The sequence below is a fragment of the Gracilinanus agilis genome, chromosome 3 (assembly GCF_016433145.1).
Source record: "Gracilinanus agilis isolate LMUSP501 chromosome 3, AgileGrace, whole genome shotgun sequence".
NCBI lineage: Eukaryota > Metazoa > Chordata > Mammalia > Didelphimorphia > Didelphidae > Gracilinanus > Gracilinanus agilis.
The window spans coordinates 451145764-451163728 of NC_058132.1; the positions used below are offsets into that span (position 1 = coordinate 451145764).

At 37.2% G+C, this 17965-nt stretch overlaps 1 protein-coding gene across 1 annotated transcript in view; it reads left to right on the forward strand.

The window, feature by feature from the left end:
* Window positions 1-708: 708 nt before the first annotated feature.
* ADGRG2 (adhesion G protein-coupled receptor G2) overlaps window positions 709-17965 on the forward strand; it is a gene marked incomplete at its 5' end in the record, with an annotated part of 120660 nt that continues 103403 nt past the window's right edge. Inside the window, 3 exon segments of the mRNA XM_044666951.1 lie at window positions 709-759; window positions 762-775; window positions 4593-4711. Of these exon segments, the coding sequence (XP_044522886.1) occupies window positions 709-759; window positions 762-775; window positions 4593-4711 (184 nt within the window).

A 17965-nucleotide genomic window follows, 5' to 3' on the forward strand; every position in this document is an offset into this window, starting at 1 on the left:
CTCTTTCCTTGTATATCTGTTAGACACACCCTGCAGAGTATTTGCATCTACCACAAGCTTTCTATTAGCAATGGGTCACATGCATTTGTATTCTTCAGAGATGACTGATCAATTTCTACTTCTACCTGGAATTTCCTTGTTGTTGTTCAGTCATTTTTCAGTTGTGTCTACCTCTTTGTGATCCCTTTTTTTTTTTTAATCCTTAATTCTGTCTTATAATCGATTCTAAATATCTGTTCCAAAAAGGGCTAGGCAATTGGAGTTAAGGGAGTCAAGCAATTGGAATTAAGGCCCTTGCCCAGGGCCACACAACTAGGAAATGTCTGAGAACAGATTTGAATCCAGAACCTCCCATGTCCAAGTCTGACTCTCTATCCACTTAGCCACAATAACTTCCCCAAAATGTAATTTCCTTGATATTTTCTCTCTCTATTTTTCAAACCCTTACTTTATGCACTAGTAAAAACTCTAAGACAGAAGGACAAGAGCTAGGCAAACAGGATTAAATGACTTGCTCAGGGTCACACATCTAGGAAGTGTCTGAGGTCAGATTTTAACCCAGGCCCTCTCAACTCATCCTTTTGGGGTTTTCTTGGCAAAGATACTAGAGTGGCTTTTCCATTTTCTTCTCCATCTCATTTTACAGATGAGGAACCGAGGCAGATAAGGTGAAGTGACTTGCTCACGTCACACAGCTAGTAAGTGTCTGAAGCTGGATTTGAACCCATGAAGATTAGTATTGATTCCAAGCACAGTGCTCTATCCACTGTACCAGGTAACTGCCCTAATTTGCTAAGCTGAAATTTCCTATACAACTCTGCATATGTGTATGATGATAACTTTTATACAACAACATTTAGCTGGTTTAAGAGAAGATTGGTAGAGGGAGAAAGCTAAGAATCAAGTATGAGAAAAGGGCAAGAAAGAAATCTCTGGATTGTCAAAATGGTGTGAGAATGAAAGAGAAAAAAGTTGAGGATAATTCTGAACAATTTTAAGAATAAATAAATTTGAGAATAATTTTGAAGAGAGCATTTGCATAGGAGGGACCCAATGATAAATCCAAGCCCCTTCTATCTAAATCCTATCAATTAGCTGTTAGAGATTTTACAAACAATATTTAACACCTCATATTATTGCTATTTACCTAGTGATCACTCAAAATGTCCAATTTTAATATAACCCCCAATTTATACACAATTAGTAAGAAATTACAGAATTAGAAATCATCTAGTGAAAAGGTCCTTAACCTTTTTATAATGTGGACTTCTTCAGCAGTCTGGTGATAACTATGGACACTTCGAGATAATGTTTTAAAATGGGAATACAAAGGAAACCAATTATATTGAAGTGAAAATGTGGTCTTTTCCCATCTAAATTTATGGACCTCCAATTAAGAACTCTAATTTCTAATTCAATCCTCTCATTTTATTGAAGAGAAAGCTGAGATTTATCATCTTTAAGTGATTTCCCCAGGATCATATTAGTTGTCCAAGTAGTAAGTTTCAATCATAGAATCTCAGAGTTGAAAGGGAGGTTAAAGGTCATCTTGTCCAACACATATCTAAACAGGAATCATTTCTACAACATATGAAATAGGTGGCCACCTACTCTTTGCTTAAAGACTTTCCTAAATGAAGAACTCTATATTCTAGAGTAATCCTTCCCATAATTGCACAGATCTGATTGTTACATGAGAGAAATCAGCATCACTTCAACTAATTCTATCTTTTAGATCCAAGCAGAACAAGAATAATCCCTATTTCACATTATAAACCTTTAAATAATTGGAACCAGCTATTAGTAGCTCTTTCATACATCCTGCTTCCTTAAGTGATCTCTTCCCTAGAATAACTTCTTCCAACTTCTTCAACTCATCTTCATATATAGCATGATCTTAAGTCTTTTCATTATCCTAGTCACAAAAGCAGAAACAAATAAAAGTTACCAAGCTCAGCTTCTTTTTGTTGTTAACTCTGCACCAGTTCTATCCCTATTCTTTTTCCCAGAAGAACTTAAAAAGAAGCACCCTTTTTTTGGCACCAGCATTCTTTGCCAGTTTCAGCTAACCAGTATCTTTCCTAAAATATAACACAGAACTGAACACAGAACTTCAATTTTGATCTGACTTGGGTAGAATACAGTAGGATTATCACTTTTTGAACTGTGTAAATAATACCTTTTAGAAACCAGTATAAGATTCCATTGTAAAGCCATATTCATCCTTCTTTACCTATCCCTGATTTCATCTTCTGTGCATAGCCTAAGTTTATTGACACATTTCCTGGCCTAAGATTGTCAGTAGTGATGCAATTACCACCTGTTCCCTTCAAGTCTTCAGTTTCTTGCCCAAAGCTTCTTAATCCTTAGCAATGCTTTTTAGATTCCTTCTGGCAGGATCATTTGTACCCACATGTATCATCATGAATGGATAACAGTCAACAAATTTGACAGATCTTAGGATGTTCTCCTTCACATTCCTGAATATGTGCCCTGGAATGATAGCTGACCTCTCTACTATTAATGTCAGGTCAACAAATAGCTATCCCAGTCCTCCCTCAATGAGTTGTCACCAACTGTCATTATTCATCTCATCTTCCTCTGATCTCTTACTTGGTAGCACCTGTGAAATCATATCATATCATTTCAGAGGGTTCAGTTCCTGAGTCTTTGGGAAGAGTCCCAACTAGTGTTGATATGCATTAATAGGGGCTCCCCTATATGGATGAAACCAAAGGTCCAATCAATTTACAAAAACATAGATGATCACAATTCTTTAATCATGGACAACACTTAGTGTCTATCTAGAGCTAAAGAATTGAGTCCTATTAATATGGTGTGATAACATTTAGAATCGATTCATTCAATTTATCCAAGGAGTTCAAATCCATTTATTTCGTCACCTTGTGCCAATCTCCACATACCTTGTGATCCAGTGCCTCTGGTTTACTTTTGCAATACTCCATCTATCATGTCCATGCCTTTGCATTGGCTGTCCTCTATGCCTAGAATGTTCTCCCTCCACTCACTCCACTTCTTGTCTTCCTCTAAAATTCAGCTCAGATCTCACCTTCCACAGAAAATCTTTCCTGATCTCATCAACTGCTAGTGCCTTCCCCTCTGAGATTACCTTCTTTCAAGTCTGTCTATATCTTGTATGTATCTTGTTTTTTATATATTTTATCTCCTAATAAAAGAGAATCCAGGGACTGTTCTTGCCTTTCTTTAATTCCCTAGTGCTCATTATAATGCCTCACAGATTTGTTATTGTTTAGTCATTTTTTGGTCATGTGCAACAGTTCTTCATGACCCTCTTTGGGATTTTCTTGGCAAAGATACTGAAGTGTTTTGCCATCTTCTTCTCCAGCTCATTTTAAGGATGGGAAAACTAAGGCAAACAGGATTAAGTGACTTTCCTGAGGTGTCCCTTAATAAGTGTACTTAGTAAGTGTCAGAGTTCAGATTTGAACTCAGGAAGATAAGTCTTCCTGACTCCAGGCAAGGCACTCTATCATCACCTAGCTGCCCCTAGGTATGTTGTAAGTACTAAATGTTTGTTGACTGGCTGACTGATGGATCCTTCAATTTTTCTTCTAATCCAATATTATGCCATACTCTAGAAAGAATAACTCCCTTGGGTTTAGTGGCTTTATTATATCATAAACTCTAAGGCCAAAGGCTCTATCTTAATTATCTTTACATCTTCTGCTTCATTTAGCGTATAATTGGTTCAATGTTATATAAATGATATTTCCAGAATACACATCTGATTGTAGCATTTCACCTTTCAAAAATATTCAGGGGCTAAAATACACTGATCCCATCTACCTTTACTATCTTATTTTATATATTTTCCTTTCTATTTATTTAAATCACACTGGCCTGTTAGCTACTCCCCTTATACAACTGACCTTCTCCCATTTCCATTCCTTTTTATAATTGGGACTTCCTTTTTTTTAGCACATTTATTTGTTTGTTTGTTACATTTAAGTCCTAAGACCTCTCCATCCCTCTTATATATCCCTGCACTAGAGAAGGCACTATTTGATGAAAAGATTTATGTATATATAAAACTACGTCTTACATGTTTCTATTTATCCATTTTTCTTTGGATATGGACATACAGAAGTCATTCTTCAAACAATATTTCTTTTGCTATATATACAGTGTTATCTTGGTTCTGCACATTTCATGCTTCATAATTTCATGTAAATCATTCCATGTGTTGTTTTTTTTTTAATCAACCTGCTTTGGAATTCACTCTTTTTTCACTTCCTTCTCCTAGAATACCTAGCTTCCTTCAAAACACTGTTGAAGTGCCATCTCCTACAAGAGGCCTTTCCTAATTCCCCTCTATTTGCTACTGCTTTCTTCCTCTTGAAATTACTTTGCATAACTTTGTATACAGGTTATATTTTCATATCTGTATAAATTGTATATCCCTCCTACCCAACCCCCTAGTAAAATATCAGCTCCTTTACTGTAGGTTCTAGTTTTCACTTTCTCTTTGTATATTTAATACCCAGCACACTATTGATACCTTTTTAAAGTTAAATTGAATTAGATGATAGTCTTTCCCTTATACATTCTAGAATGATTTCCTCTGGAGTACAGTACTACAGTTTTGGCAGAGCTGAAGGCTTTTCCCTGAAGTTTCAAATATTCCTTGCTATTATCTGGTTTCACGTGATCCTGGTTACATCTCAACAAGGTAAGGTGTCTTTCTTTTCTTTTCTTTTTTTTGCATCTCCTTTTACACACAAAAATGAAAAATTCAGGGGAAAAAAGAAAATTGGTAAAATTGATAGAGCTCATTTTCAGAAAATTGATTTAAAATAATTTAAAAGAATAAGTTGAATATGACTAATATGAAAATGTGTTTTGCATGACTTCGTATATATAAATGAATTTTTACATACATACATGTAATAAGTATCATATTTCTTGCCTTCTTAGTGAATGAGGAAGGGGTGGGAGGGAGAGAGAGAATTCAGAACAGAAAATTAAAATTAAAAATAGTAATAAGGGGGCAGCTGCGTAGCTTAGTGGATTGAGAGCCAGGCCTAGAGACGGGAGGTCCTAGGTTCAAATCTGGCCTCAAACACTTCCCAGCTGTGAGATCTTGGGCAAGTCACTTGACCCCCATTGCCTACCCTTACCACTCTTCTGCCTTGGAGCCAATACACAGTATTGACTCCAAGACAGAAGGTAAGGGTTTTTAAAAAAATAGTAATAAATTGAAGAAGGAAATTAAATTAAAGAAAGCAGGTATGCGAAAAGAGATTTGAAAAGTATGAAGGGTGATATAATAGTACATTATTGTCATTACAAATTATATATTCTTAAAAGGAACTATTAAAAAGACAGGCAAAAAAATCTCCTTGACCACCAGAGAAAACTCATTGAATAAACCAAAAAATTCCTTAATTCTGAATTATTCTAAATAATGTAAGAGGGAAATTTAGGTATTTTATAGCTATATATTTAAAATGTGGGTGCCAGGAATCAACAGTTCAGATTGATTCCGTAATTAAATCAGACCCAAGTCAGCATCCGGTTGAGGCAAGTTTATTTACAATTAGGAAGGTTAAAAGTATAGGAATAAAGAGAAAGGGAGAGGCTAGTCCAGGCCTAGTTAGGCCTGGACGAGAGAGAAGGTTAAAAGGCTAAATAAATGAAGCTGTAAGCCACAAGGCCCAGCAACCAGATAGGCAGAGTTTGGAAGCGGCCCAGCTAGGCCAAGGAAGTCAGCCTAACTTACCCACGTGATGATACAGAGTGGAAGCGTTCTGTGGTCTCAGGAGATCCTTCAGCACCAAGTTCAGAGCGGGAACTGCCTCCACAGGAAGTAACCAACTTACTTAAAGAGATAGTGTCTTTCCTCACCTCCTGTGGGTCCACCTCTAATTCAAGTGGACAAATGGCAGCCTCTACATTGATTTGGACTGCCCAAAGGGCAGTCCCTTGTTCTTGATTTGTTACTTATCGTCATGTGTGGGTAACTCGTCTCCCCTCCCCACTAAGGAAGGTGAGAAATTACATCATTTCTATGCCTAGCTTAAGTAAGAGTTTAGCTATGAATGACTAGAGTTAATTCCATTTACGCAATAAATAACTACCCAATGAGGGAAACCAAAATTTCAATGTGTCATAGGGCTTTTTTTTGTGACACTCTTAAGCCTGCCTGACTCATCCACATTTTGCATCTGGCCAGCACATTAACTATTGGAGTCAATAAATATGAATAAGACAATCTCATGCTTTGAAGACTTTAAAATCTATATGAGGAAGTAAGATTCATGAACACAAAAGAATCAGAAAATTACATGAAATAGTAGATCACTAATTTCTGAATTATAAAGCCAGTAAGTGCTGTAATCAAGGGTTCATTGATCATATGGCTGTATCTAGAAAAGTCATGGAATACCACTAACAGGTCATCCCAAATTACAGTGGTTGTCTTGTGTTTAGAAAGATTTAAATATAAGGACTTTCTTTTAGAAAGGATGCTAAGGCAAGATATTCCTTTAGGGTTCAACAATAGAAATATGGCTATGAACTTTAATATAAATGCCATTAGCCTTATTAGTTAGAAATGACCTTTTGGCAAAATGAGAGAGAGAACCTTGTGTAATGGGTTTTAATCAGAAGACTTGGTTTCAAATCTCAGCTCTGTTGCTATCTATATGACCTTAAGAAAGTTTAAATTTCCCCCCTCAGAGTCTTAATTTCTTCATCTGAAAAACGGAAGCATTGAACTTAATGATCTGTAAGTTCTCTTCCAAGCTAAATAAATTATTATTGTTCTACAAGATGCAACCACAGTAGTTTTACTTAGATGCCCCAAGGTGGCTTAGTCATTCAGTGTGAATCTGGAATCAGGAAGCCCTGAGTCCACTCATGGCCTCAGATACCTATAGGCTGTGTGAACCTGGGCAAATTGCTTATCTTCTATTTGCCTCAATTTCCTAAGCTGAAACAGGGGTACAGTTTTGCCAGGGTTGTTGTGAGGATCCAATGAGATAATTTGTATGAAGAACTTATATAGCACCTGGCACATTTGTTGTGGTTCATTCATTTCAGTTATGTCTGACTCTTCATGACCCCATCTGGGGTTTTCTTGGCAAAGATACTGGAGTGGTTTGCCATTCCTTATCTAGCTCATTTTACAGATGAGGAAACTAAAGTAAACAGGGATAAGTGACTTTTCCAGGATCACATAGCTGGTAAAATGACTGAAGCCAGATTTGGATTCAGGAAGATGAATCCTCCTGACTCTGGACTTAACCCTCTGTCTACTGTGCCACCTTGCTGCCTGCCTGGCACAGAATAGATATTAAATAAAAGCTTATTTCCTTCCTTCCTTTAAGATATTATTCAGCATCTCTTTCCAACAAGGAAAGGTAGCACTAGCAATCTCTTGACAGACCTATGACATTCATAATTTGTTATTCTATTACTTTTAGTCCTGATGATTATAGAGAGCAAGAAAGTGACATGATCATACCTGTCCCTTAGGAAATAAGGAGAAGGAAATGCCAAACTGGATTTCAGCTAGATTAAGGATAAATTAATAAAAACTGACATTTATTTATTTTTTTCTCTTTCTTTAATTAATTAAGAATATTTTCCCATGATTACATGATTCATGTTCTTTCCTTCCCCTCCTCCCTCCCCCCTCCCAGAGCCAAAGGACAATTTCACTGGGTTATACATGTTTCATTTTTCTTTTAAAGTCAACGTCCCCATTCACATCCCCATTGAACCACGTGATCAATCATATGTGTTTTTTCTGCATTTCCACTCCCACAGTTCTTTCTCTGGATGTGGATAGCATTCTTTCTCATAAGGACCTCATTGTTGCCCTGTATCATTGTATTGCTGCTAGTAGAGAAGCCTGTTACATTTGATTGTGCCATAACGTATCAGAAAAACTGACATTTACATGGCATTTTGCATGTGTAATTTCATTTAAGTCTCATGATAACCCTGAAACTGCAACCTCATTAAACCAACCGTGAGATGGTTATGGCCCTATGCTCCTCTGGGAGTCAACAGGAATAACCTAACCTAACCTCATGATAACCCTGTGATATAGATAAATAAAAAGGCTGCCAAAACTATCTTCCTAAAACACAAGCCTGACCATACCAGACCAGTAAACTCCAGTGGCTCATTACTCTATCTCCAGGATTAAATGAAGATTTAATAGAAATAAAAGCGTTCACAAAAAGAATCCAATTTCCTTTTTTTTTAACTCTTATTTCTGTTTTAGAATCAATTCATGCTGCCTCTTAAACCAGCTATCTGTCTGCCCACATTTATTGCCTAATAAATGCAAATACATGCATATAATATTACATGTATAAAATATATGAAACAGCTATCCATCAATATTGCCTAAGACGTGCATGTATATGTAAATATATATTTCATATATAAAATATATGAGGTGTACCAGCCATATGATCTAGCTTGTATCTTTCAAAAGCCTACCATATTTCTTTGCATGAAATGATGTGCAATGCCTATTCCATGCTACACACTATAGTGAGAGACAAAGTTTGTAGGACCACCAGTACTCTCCTAATCTCTGAATCCCGTGGAATTGTTTACCCTTTTTCTCTGGGATCATCCAGCGGCATTTGAAACTTATTTATCATCACATCCTTGAAACCACTTTCCCTTAATATGGTACCGTGGAAAGAAAGCTTTGTGAATTCAGTTCCTGGGTTTGACTCTTATTAATCATGTCACCATGAATAAGTAATTCAAGCTCTCTGGGCCTAAATTTCCTCAGTTGCAGAATGGGAATAATAATGCTTGCATTACCTAATAGGGTTGGGAGGCATGCCCTTTGTAAACCATAAAATCACTATGTAAGTATGAATAAATATTTGTTGATTGATTAAATAAGTCAAAGGGACCAGTTTGAAAAGAGTTGAAAACCATTTCTCAGGACACTTGAATCTGAAGTTTGGCGTGGTACTCCCATTTAGTTTCTTGACTTAAATTCCATGTGCTGTTTTTCTTTCAAGTAACTTTTTTTTTATTGGTGGTTTGTTTTTTGAATTATTAAATTTTCCCACGCAGTCTGTCCCTCTTTTACCCTCACAGAGAGCCAACCAATGACACATTATGTATATATATTTTTAATTAATTATTTAAAAAAATAAACCCTTATCTTCTGTCTTAGAATCAATACTAAGTAATTAAGAACTAGGCAATTGAGGTTAAGTGACTTCCCAAGGTAACATAGCAAGAAAGTATAAGGCCAAATTTGAACCCAAGACCTCCCATCTCTATTCGCTGAGCCACCTAGCTATCCCAACACATAATTTTTTTTTAGATGAAAGAAAAAAAAAAAGAGGGAAAAGTCAACAAAACTGAGATTGGAATAAAAGACCCCTGAGGTTCCTCCTGGGCAGTTAAGTGGTACAGTGGTTAGCATGTTGGATCTGGAGTCTGTAATATGGAAAATCATACTGCCATATTTTCATGGAGCAAGTTGGAAGTTTGCCCTAGTTAGAATATAGAACCTGGCATGAGCCAGGGGGCTTGTGCCACCTGGCAGTTGGAAGCCAGGGTATAAAAGAACTTGCAGACCCTGACTTGGTTCATTCTCACTTTGCCCTTCTACCTCTTTGGGTTTGGGGACCCAGGGTGGAGGGAGCGGGAATGTGGGTAGTTTCATAGGCTAGGTAGGATCAAACTAATTCTGCAGGCCAAACATTAACATCTCATCTGGCAAACCAAACTATCCTTTAGCAAGAGAATAATTTTATTTATCACTAAAAGAGACCACAGCATTCTGATCCAGGGCTGTCTGCCCTGGGTCAGCAGAGGAGCATACAAGAAATACCTTTCAGCATTTTGAACCTAAATCTGATAAGTTAACTGTCCTAGTTCTTAGTTTTACCTAACCCTCCTTCCAATCCCTTTTTACCTATACCTCATTATCAATAAACCCCTTAGCTTTTAATCTAAGAATTTGTTATTATTGCCTACCTTCATCTAAGGCCAAGCAGGGACCACTACCTGAACATTCTGAAGTGCTACAGCAGGAATAAAGTCCATTACTGTTAAACAAGAAGTGCCATATTTCCCTTCCTGTCTGATTCCTACATACCAATAGGAGTCACTTCCTTATCAGGACAGGGCTGTAGAATATTCAACTTAAAGGAGCTTGGTGTCTAGCCAGAGAGTTTCTCCTATCTCTGCTAGCCTGGGTGCTGGATCCTTGATACTTTTACATTCAATATTTCAAGCCTTTAGCCCCTGGGACTGGCCTATATCTTCCTCTTTATAGCTAGCCTCCTCCTATTATAATAGCTACTACTCCCTTTTCATTATAAGTCAAGAAGAGTCGTCTTACTGAGTTCAAATCTGGCCTCCTGACACTTACTAAGCTGTTTGACCCTGGCCAAGGCACTTAACCCTGATTCCCTCAGTTTTCTTATCTGTAAAATGAACTGGAGAAGGAAGTAGCAAACCACTCCGGTACCTTTGCCAATAATCCTGAAATGGGGTCATGAAGAGCCAGATGTGGCTGAAAATGACTAAACAAGGTCTCATCTGGGTCTAACTTTCTGTGCTTTCACAATTTGGTTTTAGTTATTAGAACATGAATTCATTGAATGCCTGTGCAAACTTGGGCCTCTGTTGGTTCCTAGGTAGCTTTGAAAAGCCATTCATTGCAAGATTCTGATTTATTTAATTTTACTTAATTTATGTTTGCTATATGACTCAATGATTAGCTGTGCAACCTTATTCTGTTAATGATTCCTGTTGGGTTATTTAAAGATAAACATTATCTTTTGTGAGGCACATATGGTAAATGAAGTCTAATGGCCATTTATGTTCCAAATCACAGGCAAACCAATAATACTCTTATTTTGGAAATTGATCTTCAGGTACCAGATGAGTGGCTCAATGGATGGAGAGCCAGACCTAGAGATGGGAGGTCCTGGGTTCAAATATGACCTCAGATACCTCCCAGCTGTGACCCTGGATGAGTCACTTAACCCCCATTGTCTAGGCCTTAACACTTGTCTGCCTTGGAACCAATACATAGTATTGATTCTAAGATGGAAGATAAGGGTTAAAAAAAGAAAAGAAAATTTATTTTCCTAGAATAGTATATATAGCAGGTGCATACCAAGTTAATAACTAGCATTACTTTTGTTTTATCAAGTAACACACAAGCATTTATTAAATGCCTGCTTCCTGCTTAGGGGGAGGTAGCTAGAAGAAAAGCTAAACAGACTTTCTCAATAACAAGAAGACCACAGTTTGAGGCCCACTTCTTTTTCTTTTTCTTTTTTTTTAAACCCTTACTTTCTGTCTTAGAATCAATATTATATATGATGAATCCATTACACAGATAAGGAAACTGATCATCCGGGATGTTCAGTGATGTGCCTAGGCCTTCCTATCTCTTTTTTGTTGTTGAATCATTTCAGGCCTGTCCAACTCTTCATGACTCCAATTTTGGGTTTTCTTGACAAAGGTACTGGTGCAATTTGTCATTTCCTTCTCCAGCTCATTTTATAGATGAGGAAACTGAGGCAAGCAGAGTTAAATGACTTGTTCAGAGTCACACATTTAGAAAGTATCTGAGGCTGGTTTTTAATTCATGAAGATGAGTCTTCCTGATCCCAAGCCCAGTGCTCTATCCACTGACACCACTAGCTGCTTATCCCTAAAACCAACCCTTTAGCCACTGAGGTATGGTGCTTTCCACAAAGTCAGGCACAGGTGTGGTATGAGTCTGAGATTTCTGCACATTATAACCTAGTTATAAAATATTTTCCTTCATGCCTGGAACTTCTTCCTTAAATGTTGGGTTGTAAAGATTTGGCAAGAAAAGAAGCAGAACTTTTTTCACCCCTACCTTATTAGAAGTTAAAAGAAAAAAATAACTGGGATTAGTAAAGATGTTTGATTTATACTTAGGTGAGGCATAAATTTATACAACCTGCTAAGATGCTTCTTTCTAGCTCCACTGAAGCCAAAATATTTTTCCTTCTTCCCTCCTTTCTTCCCTCTCTCCTTCCTTCCTTCCCTCCCACCTTCCTTCCTTCCTTCTTTGTTCATTCCTTCCCTCCTTCCCTTCTTCCTTCCTTCTCTCCTTCCTTCCTTCCCTCCTTCCCTCTTTCCTTCCTTCCCTCTTTCCTTCCTTCCTTTCTTCCTTCCTTCCTCCCTTCCTCCCTTCCTCCCTCTCTCTTTTCCTCTTTTCTTTCCCTCATTTTTTCTTTCTTCCTTCCTTTCCTCCTTTGTCTTCCTTTTTCATTCTCATTGCCCTTGATCTCAAGGTCCTTGTTATAGCCATTTTCATTTCCTCCTTTTGTTGGGGGGGGGCGTAAGAGGGGGCAGAAGTAAATGTTACAATTGTTCTCCATTTCTTAATAGCACATAAATCTTGCCCATTCTCTGTCCCCATGGTAAGGATTGAAGACTAGTAGACTGACTGGTTGGTTCAGATTCTAATTATCCCTATGAAACTTGACTTTTTTTTTTTGTAAGACCCATGTGTTACAACAATTTCAATTACTATGCCTTTGTTTTTGGCACAAGCTTTGAAGGTCAAAGGCCTATTCCCAGAAGCACTTTTGAATGACTCTTTTCAGGCCTTTGACCAAAGTTTCAAAGTGACTCATACATTCTGGGTTGGGTTTATACATAACCCCACAAAGGACTGGATAAAGATTAAGAGAGATCTGAGGAATGCAAAGTTTTTCAGCCGATTTATTTTTATTAATGATTAATTGATTAATTGACTGTTCTTTAGCAATGCTATGTTAAAATATACTTTAATTTTCTGATAAAGCCAATCACGTAGACTTCTAGGTGGAGGAAAAAGGAAGTAGATTGATGATACCCTAAAATTAAAATAATCAGATTATTTTAAAGTTATAAAGGATCTTAAAGATTTTTTCCATGGTGTCTAAGATAAGTATGTTGTTAGAAATTGCTCTAGTGTTCTAATTTGACATCTATACTTTTCTCAATTTCTCTCTGTCTAGGAATTTACCCTCTAGGATGTTGTTTTAGCACAAGCCATCCTCAGGTTGCATTAATAGATATGTAGTATCTAGAACAAGGACAGCAATAAAACTATTTTGTTTTCCCCTGAAAAGACCACAGATAAAGTATTGAGTTCAGCAAAGGTACCAGATTTTAGAAGCAATGTTGATAAAATGAAGCAAATCCAGACAAAGACAGTTGTAGTTAGAGGGCTGGACAATATGACCTAGGAAGACCAATTGAAAAAATTGCAGATATTTAGTTTGGAAAAGTGTAGATTAAGAACCAACATGAAATTTGTCATGTTGTCACTTCAGAGAACTAGAGCAGCTAGATTGCACAGTGAATAAAGTGCCAAGCCTGGAGTCAGGAAGAATTTTCCTGAGTTCAAATATGGCCTCAGACACACTAGCTGTGTGATCCTGGGCACGTCACTTAATCTCATTTGCCTCAATTTCCTCAACTGTGAAATGAGCTGGAGAAGGAAATGGGAAACTACTCTAGTACCTTTGCCAAGAAAATCCTAAATGGAGTTATGAAGATTCAGATATAACTGAAACAATTCAACAATTCAACAACAAAACAACAAAAGCTGTGGAAAAGGGATTAAACTTTTGCTAGATCTGACAAGAGGCAGTGGACAGTGGATAACGAACCATCCTTGAAGCCAGAAAGACCTGAGTCAAAGTCCAACCTCTGACTTATACTGGCTGTGTGATGTTGGGCAAGTTATTTGCCTTTCAGAGGTCTAGAGCTAAGACTCATAAGGTGCTGCCTTATATTGGTAAGGGGATTGTTTTTACTTTTTTTTTTCCCTTTTTTTTTAAAAACCTTAACTTCCAGCTTAGAATCAATATTACGTATTAGTTCCAAGGCAGAAAAGTGGTAAGTGCTAAGCAATGGGGGTTAAGTGACTTGTTCAGGGTCACATAGCCAGGAAGTATCTGAGGCCATATTTAAACCCAGGACCTCCTGTCTCTAAGTCTGGCTCTCAATCTCCTGAGCCGCCTAACTGCCCCTTATTTTCTCCATTTTACAGATGAGGAAATTGAGACAAATAAGGAGTAAATGGCTTGTTCAAAGTCACATAGCTAATAAGTAACTGAGGTTAGATTTGAATCCAGGTCTTCCTGACTCCAGTACTAACACTCTGTCTACTGTGCCACCTACTTTGGGTGGTAATGAATTCTTCATCACTAATAATCTTCAGATGAAGCCTGTATGGTCATATGTTCATGGGTTTATAAAGCAGAATTCATACTTATGGTACAAGTTGGACTTAAATGATCACCGGGACCCCTTCTAACTCTGACTCTTTGATTTGTTTCTTACATACATTTAAATATATAGTAAAAGTTGACATATTTAGGATAATTGAGGTTAGATTAATTTGAATCAATTAAAAGCCTCAATTAAACAATCCTTTAAATTTAATGTTATCTTAATTTTTCCATAAGACTTAGTCTCTCTAATTAGGTTAATTGTAAGCTAATGAATAAACAAGAATGATTTGTAGCTATTACTATAACTTGTGAAAGCCACAAGACTGGGTCATCATCAAGTCTTTTAGTTTCCCTATCAACTTTAGGATAAAATATAAACTCTCTGTGTTAGGCTTTTAAAGCCCTTCCCATCCTAGCCCCAATTCATCCTTCCAGCTTCATTATACATCACTCCCATAGGGTCCAGCCAAACTAGCCCTTTCTCTGCCACACATGACCCTCAAACCCCTGTGCCTTTGCACTGACCGTCCCCTGTTCCTGGAACATATTCTTTTCTCACTTCCACTTCATCAAATCCTTCACTTCAATTTTGCCCTCAAGTCCTGCTTTCTACATAAAATCTTCCCTGATTCCCCTAAATGCTGATGCTCTCCCTCACTAAATGTACTTTGTGATTGTTGTGCAGTCATTTCTGACTCTTCACGACCCCATTTGGAGTTTTCTTGGCAAAGATATTAGAGTTACTTACCATTTCCTTCTCCAGTTCATTTTTATAGATGAAGAAACTGAGGCAAACAGGATTAAGTGTGCCTCAAGTCACACAGTTATTAAGTGTCTAAGATTGGATTTGAATATGAAAAAAGACTTAACAAGGGTTAACTGAACTGTTCCTTTCAAAGTATCAAAACTCTTGATTTTGTAAAGTACAAACTTGTTCAGTTTTGGGTTGGGGATTTGGTTCAAAGTTAGGATCTGAGATCTGAGGGTTAGGACTTAAAGTCTGCAGTCAAGCACCAGTGTTCTACACATCCTTCAAGAAATCCAGTAGGTTGTTCCAATCAACAAGTAAATCTACAAAAAACAAAGGCACCTATCCAACTTGTGGGAAGAAGCAGTAAATATAACAGCTGGAAATGAACTTTCCCTCCTCTGAATAAACATAGCACTCTCATTTCATTTCTGCATCACAACTCCCATTATAATTCCTCTTGTGCATGTCTAATTTTCCTTTCTAGACTGTTCAATGAGAGTGAAGTTTGTGTCTTATCCTTCCTTGTATCCCCCACAGCATCCTGTCAAGTACTTGGCTCACTATAGATATAAAATATGGGGCCCCTAGCTGACCGTAGAAAGAATGCAAAACTTGAAGTCAAGAAGACTCAATAATCTTCATGAGTTCAAATCTGGCCTCAGACACTTTCTAGTTGTGTACCTCTGGGTAAGTCACTTAATCTTATTTGCCTCCATTTCCTCATCTGTAAAATGAGCTGGAGAAGAAAGGGCAAACCAATCTAGTTTCTTTGCCATGAAAACCTCAAATGAGGTCACAAAGAGTAAGGTAGGATTAAGTGTCTCAACCAAACAACTGAGATACTAAATAAAAAATTGTTGAATGAATGACAGTGAATATAAAAACAGAATATGCTTTGTTTTTAAGCATTCAGATCAACTCACTAACTTGAAACAAATAAGTAAGGTATTTTGACCATAGAACCAAACTAACAAAACAAAATTCAATCATTTAGCAACAGAGACAAACTCAATTATAAGAAGCAGTCACACTGGAGCAAAGGTTGATAAAATACTAAATACTCAAGTCCTCCTAAGGCCCTCACAATTCTATTTTCAGTGACAGAATTATTGAAGTTGTTGTTGTTGTTGTTGTTGTTGTTGTGGGCCAAGTTGTGTTTCTTAAAACCTGATTGTATCTGGTATGCTTTATGCTTGCAATTCAATTTTGAAACATTTATCTGTTTAACTAAAAGATTGTGCCTGGCTAGTACAATATTACTGGCCTTTAGGAAGGGAAACTTTTAATTTTAAAAATTGCATCTCATACCACATACATTTAGGAAATGGAAGGAAACTTGACTTTACTGCTCATTTGGTTCTGGGCAAGTCAATTAGCCTCCCTGATCTTCCATTTCTTTTTTTTTTTTTTAACAGATATAGTAGTGCTAAGGCAGCTAGGTGGCTCAGTGGATATAGTACTGAGAAAGCCGAATTCAAATTTGGCTTTAGACACTTATTGGCTGTGTGATCCTGGGAAAGTCATTTAACCCTCTTTGCTTCCTTATCTGTATAAATTAACTGGAAAAAGAAATGGCAAATCATTCCAGTATCCTTGCCAAGAAAACCCCTTGGACAATATGGCCCCATGTGGTCACAAAGAGTCACACACAACTGAATCAACTGAACAGCAAAAACGACAACATGATGGGTTGCCTCTCTCACATGGCCATCATGAAGATCAAATCAGATAATGTATAAAAAAATCCTTGGACCATGAGTAAGACACTTTGCACAACCCTAAAACATGATACATAGCAGTGATGATGATGATGATGATGAAGATGATGGTGAAAATTATTATTTGCTGATACTTTACCCCCTTACTTTACAAATGATAATCTTAACACCCATGGACATTGAGTCTTTTCCAAGTTTAGTCCTGTAGCAGAATTGGATTTCAAACCAAGTTCCCAGGCTAGGGTTCATTCTATTCTATTCTACTCACTAGGATGCATATCTACCTACATTTTTCATGTGTTAATCATTCTGATCAAGACAGAAAATTCAGATCCTAGCATTAGAATTGGAAGGAATCTTAAAGACCATCTTGTCTGATCCCTTTATTTTACATATCAGGAAATTGAGATCCAGAGAAATTTAAATGACTTCCCCAAGGTCACACAGCTAGTAAATGACACTTGTTCAGTTGTGTCTGACTCTTTGTGACCCCATTTGGGATTTTCTTAGTAAAGATTCTGGAGTAGTTTGCCATTTCATTCTCCAGTTCATTTTACAAATGAGAAAACCGAACCCAACAGGGTTAAGTGACTTGCCTAAGGTCACACAACTGGTAAGTTTCCAAAACCAAATTTGAACTCAGATCTTCTTAACTCCAAGCCAGGCACTCTATCTATTGTACTGCCTCACTACCCTAGTAAATAACAGAGCCAGGACATAAAGACCAATGGACTCTTTCCTCTATAATCTATTTTTCCTATTGCATTACTGCCGTCAGCATCTTATTTCTCATGATAGCCTAAGCAATAATAAATTATTACATGCTGTTATTGAAAAGGGTCTCTCAGAGCTTAGAAAGGAAAACCAGTGTTTGCGTGTGTTTCATTATTAACCTTGCATTAATAATGAAAAAGAAAAAGTAGGGGGAGGGAATAGGGAATAAGCTAAGAGTCAGGCATTTGACATGCTCCTGTTGAATTAATTGAATTGTTATTGAGGGCAACAGCTGGTAGCTAATTCTATTGAGAATGACTGATACAGTAATCAGTAATTTTTAACATCTTGCTGAAGTGTTTATGCTCTGTGAGGGTCACACTGAGGTAGCCTCCATGTGTACTTAAGCAGACTCCTACTCTTCTATATTCACAAACTCTGCAGAAAGCCCATTAGTAAATAGATTTTGAATTTCCCAGAGGAGCAATTCGTATGGTGTCAGACAATGCATTTTAGTCACCAATAGCAGTCCT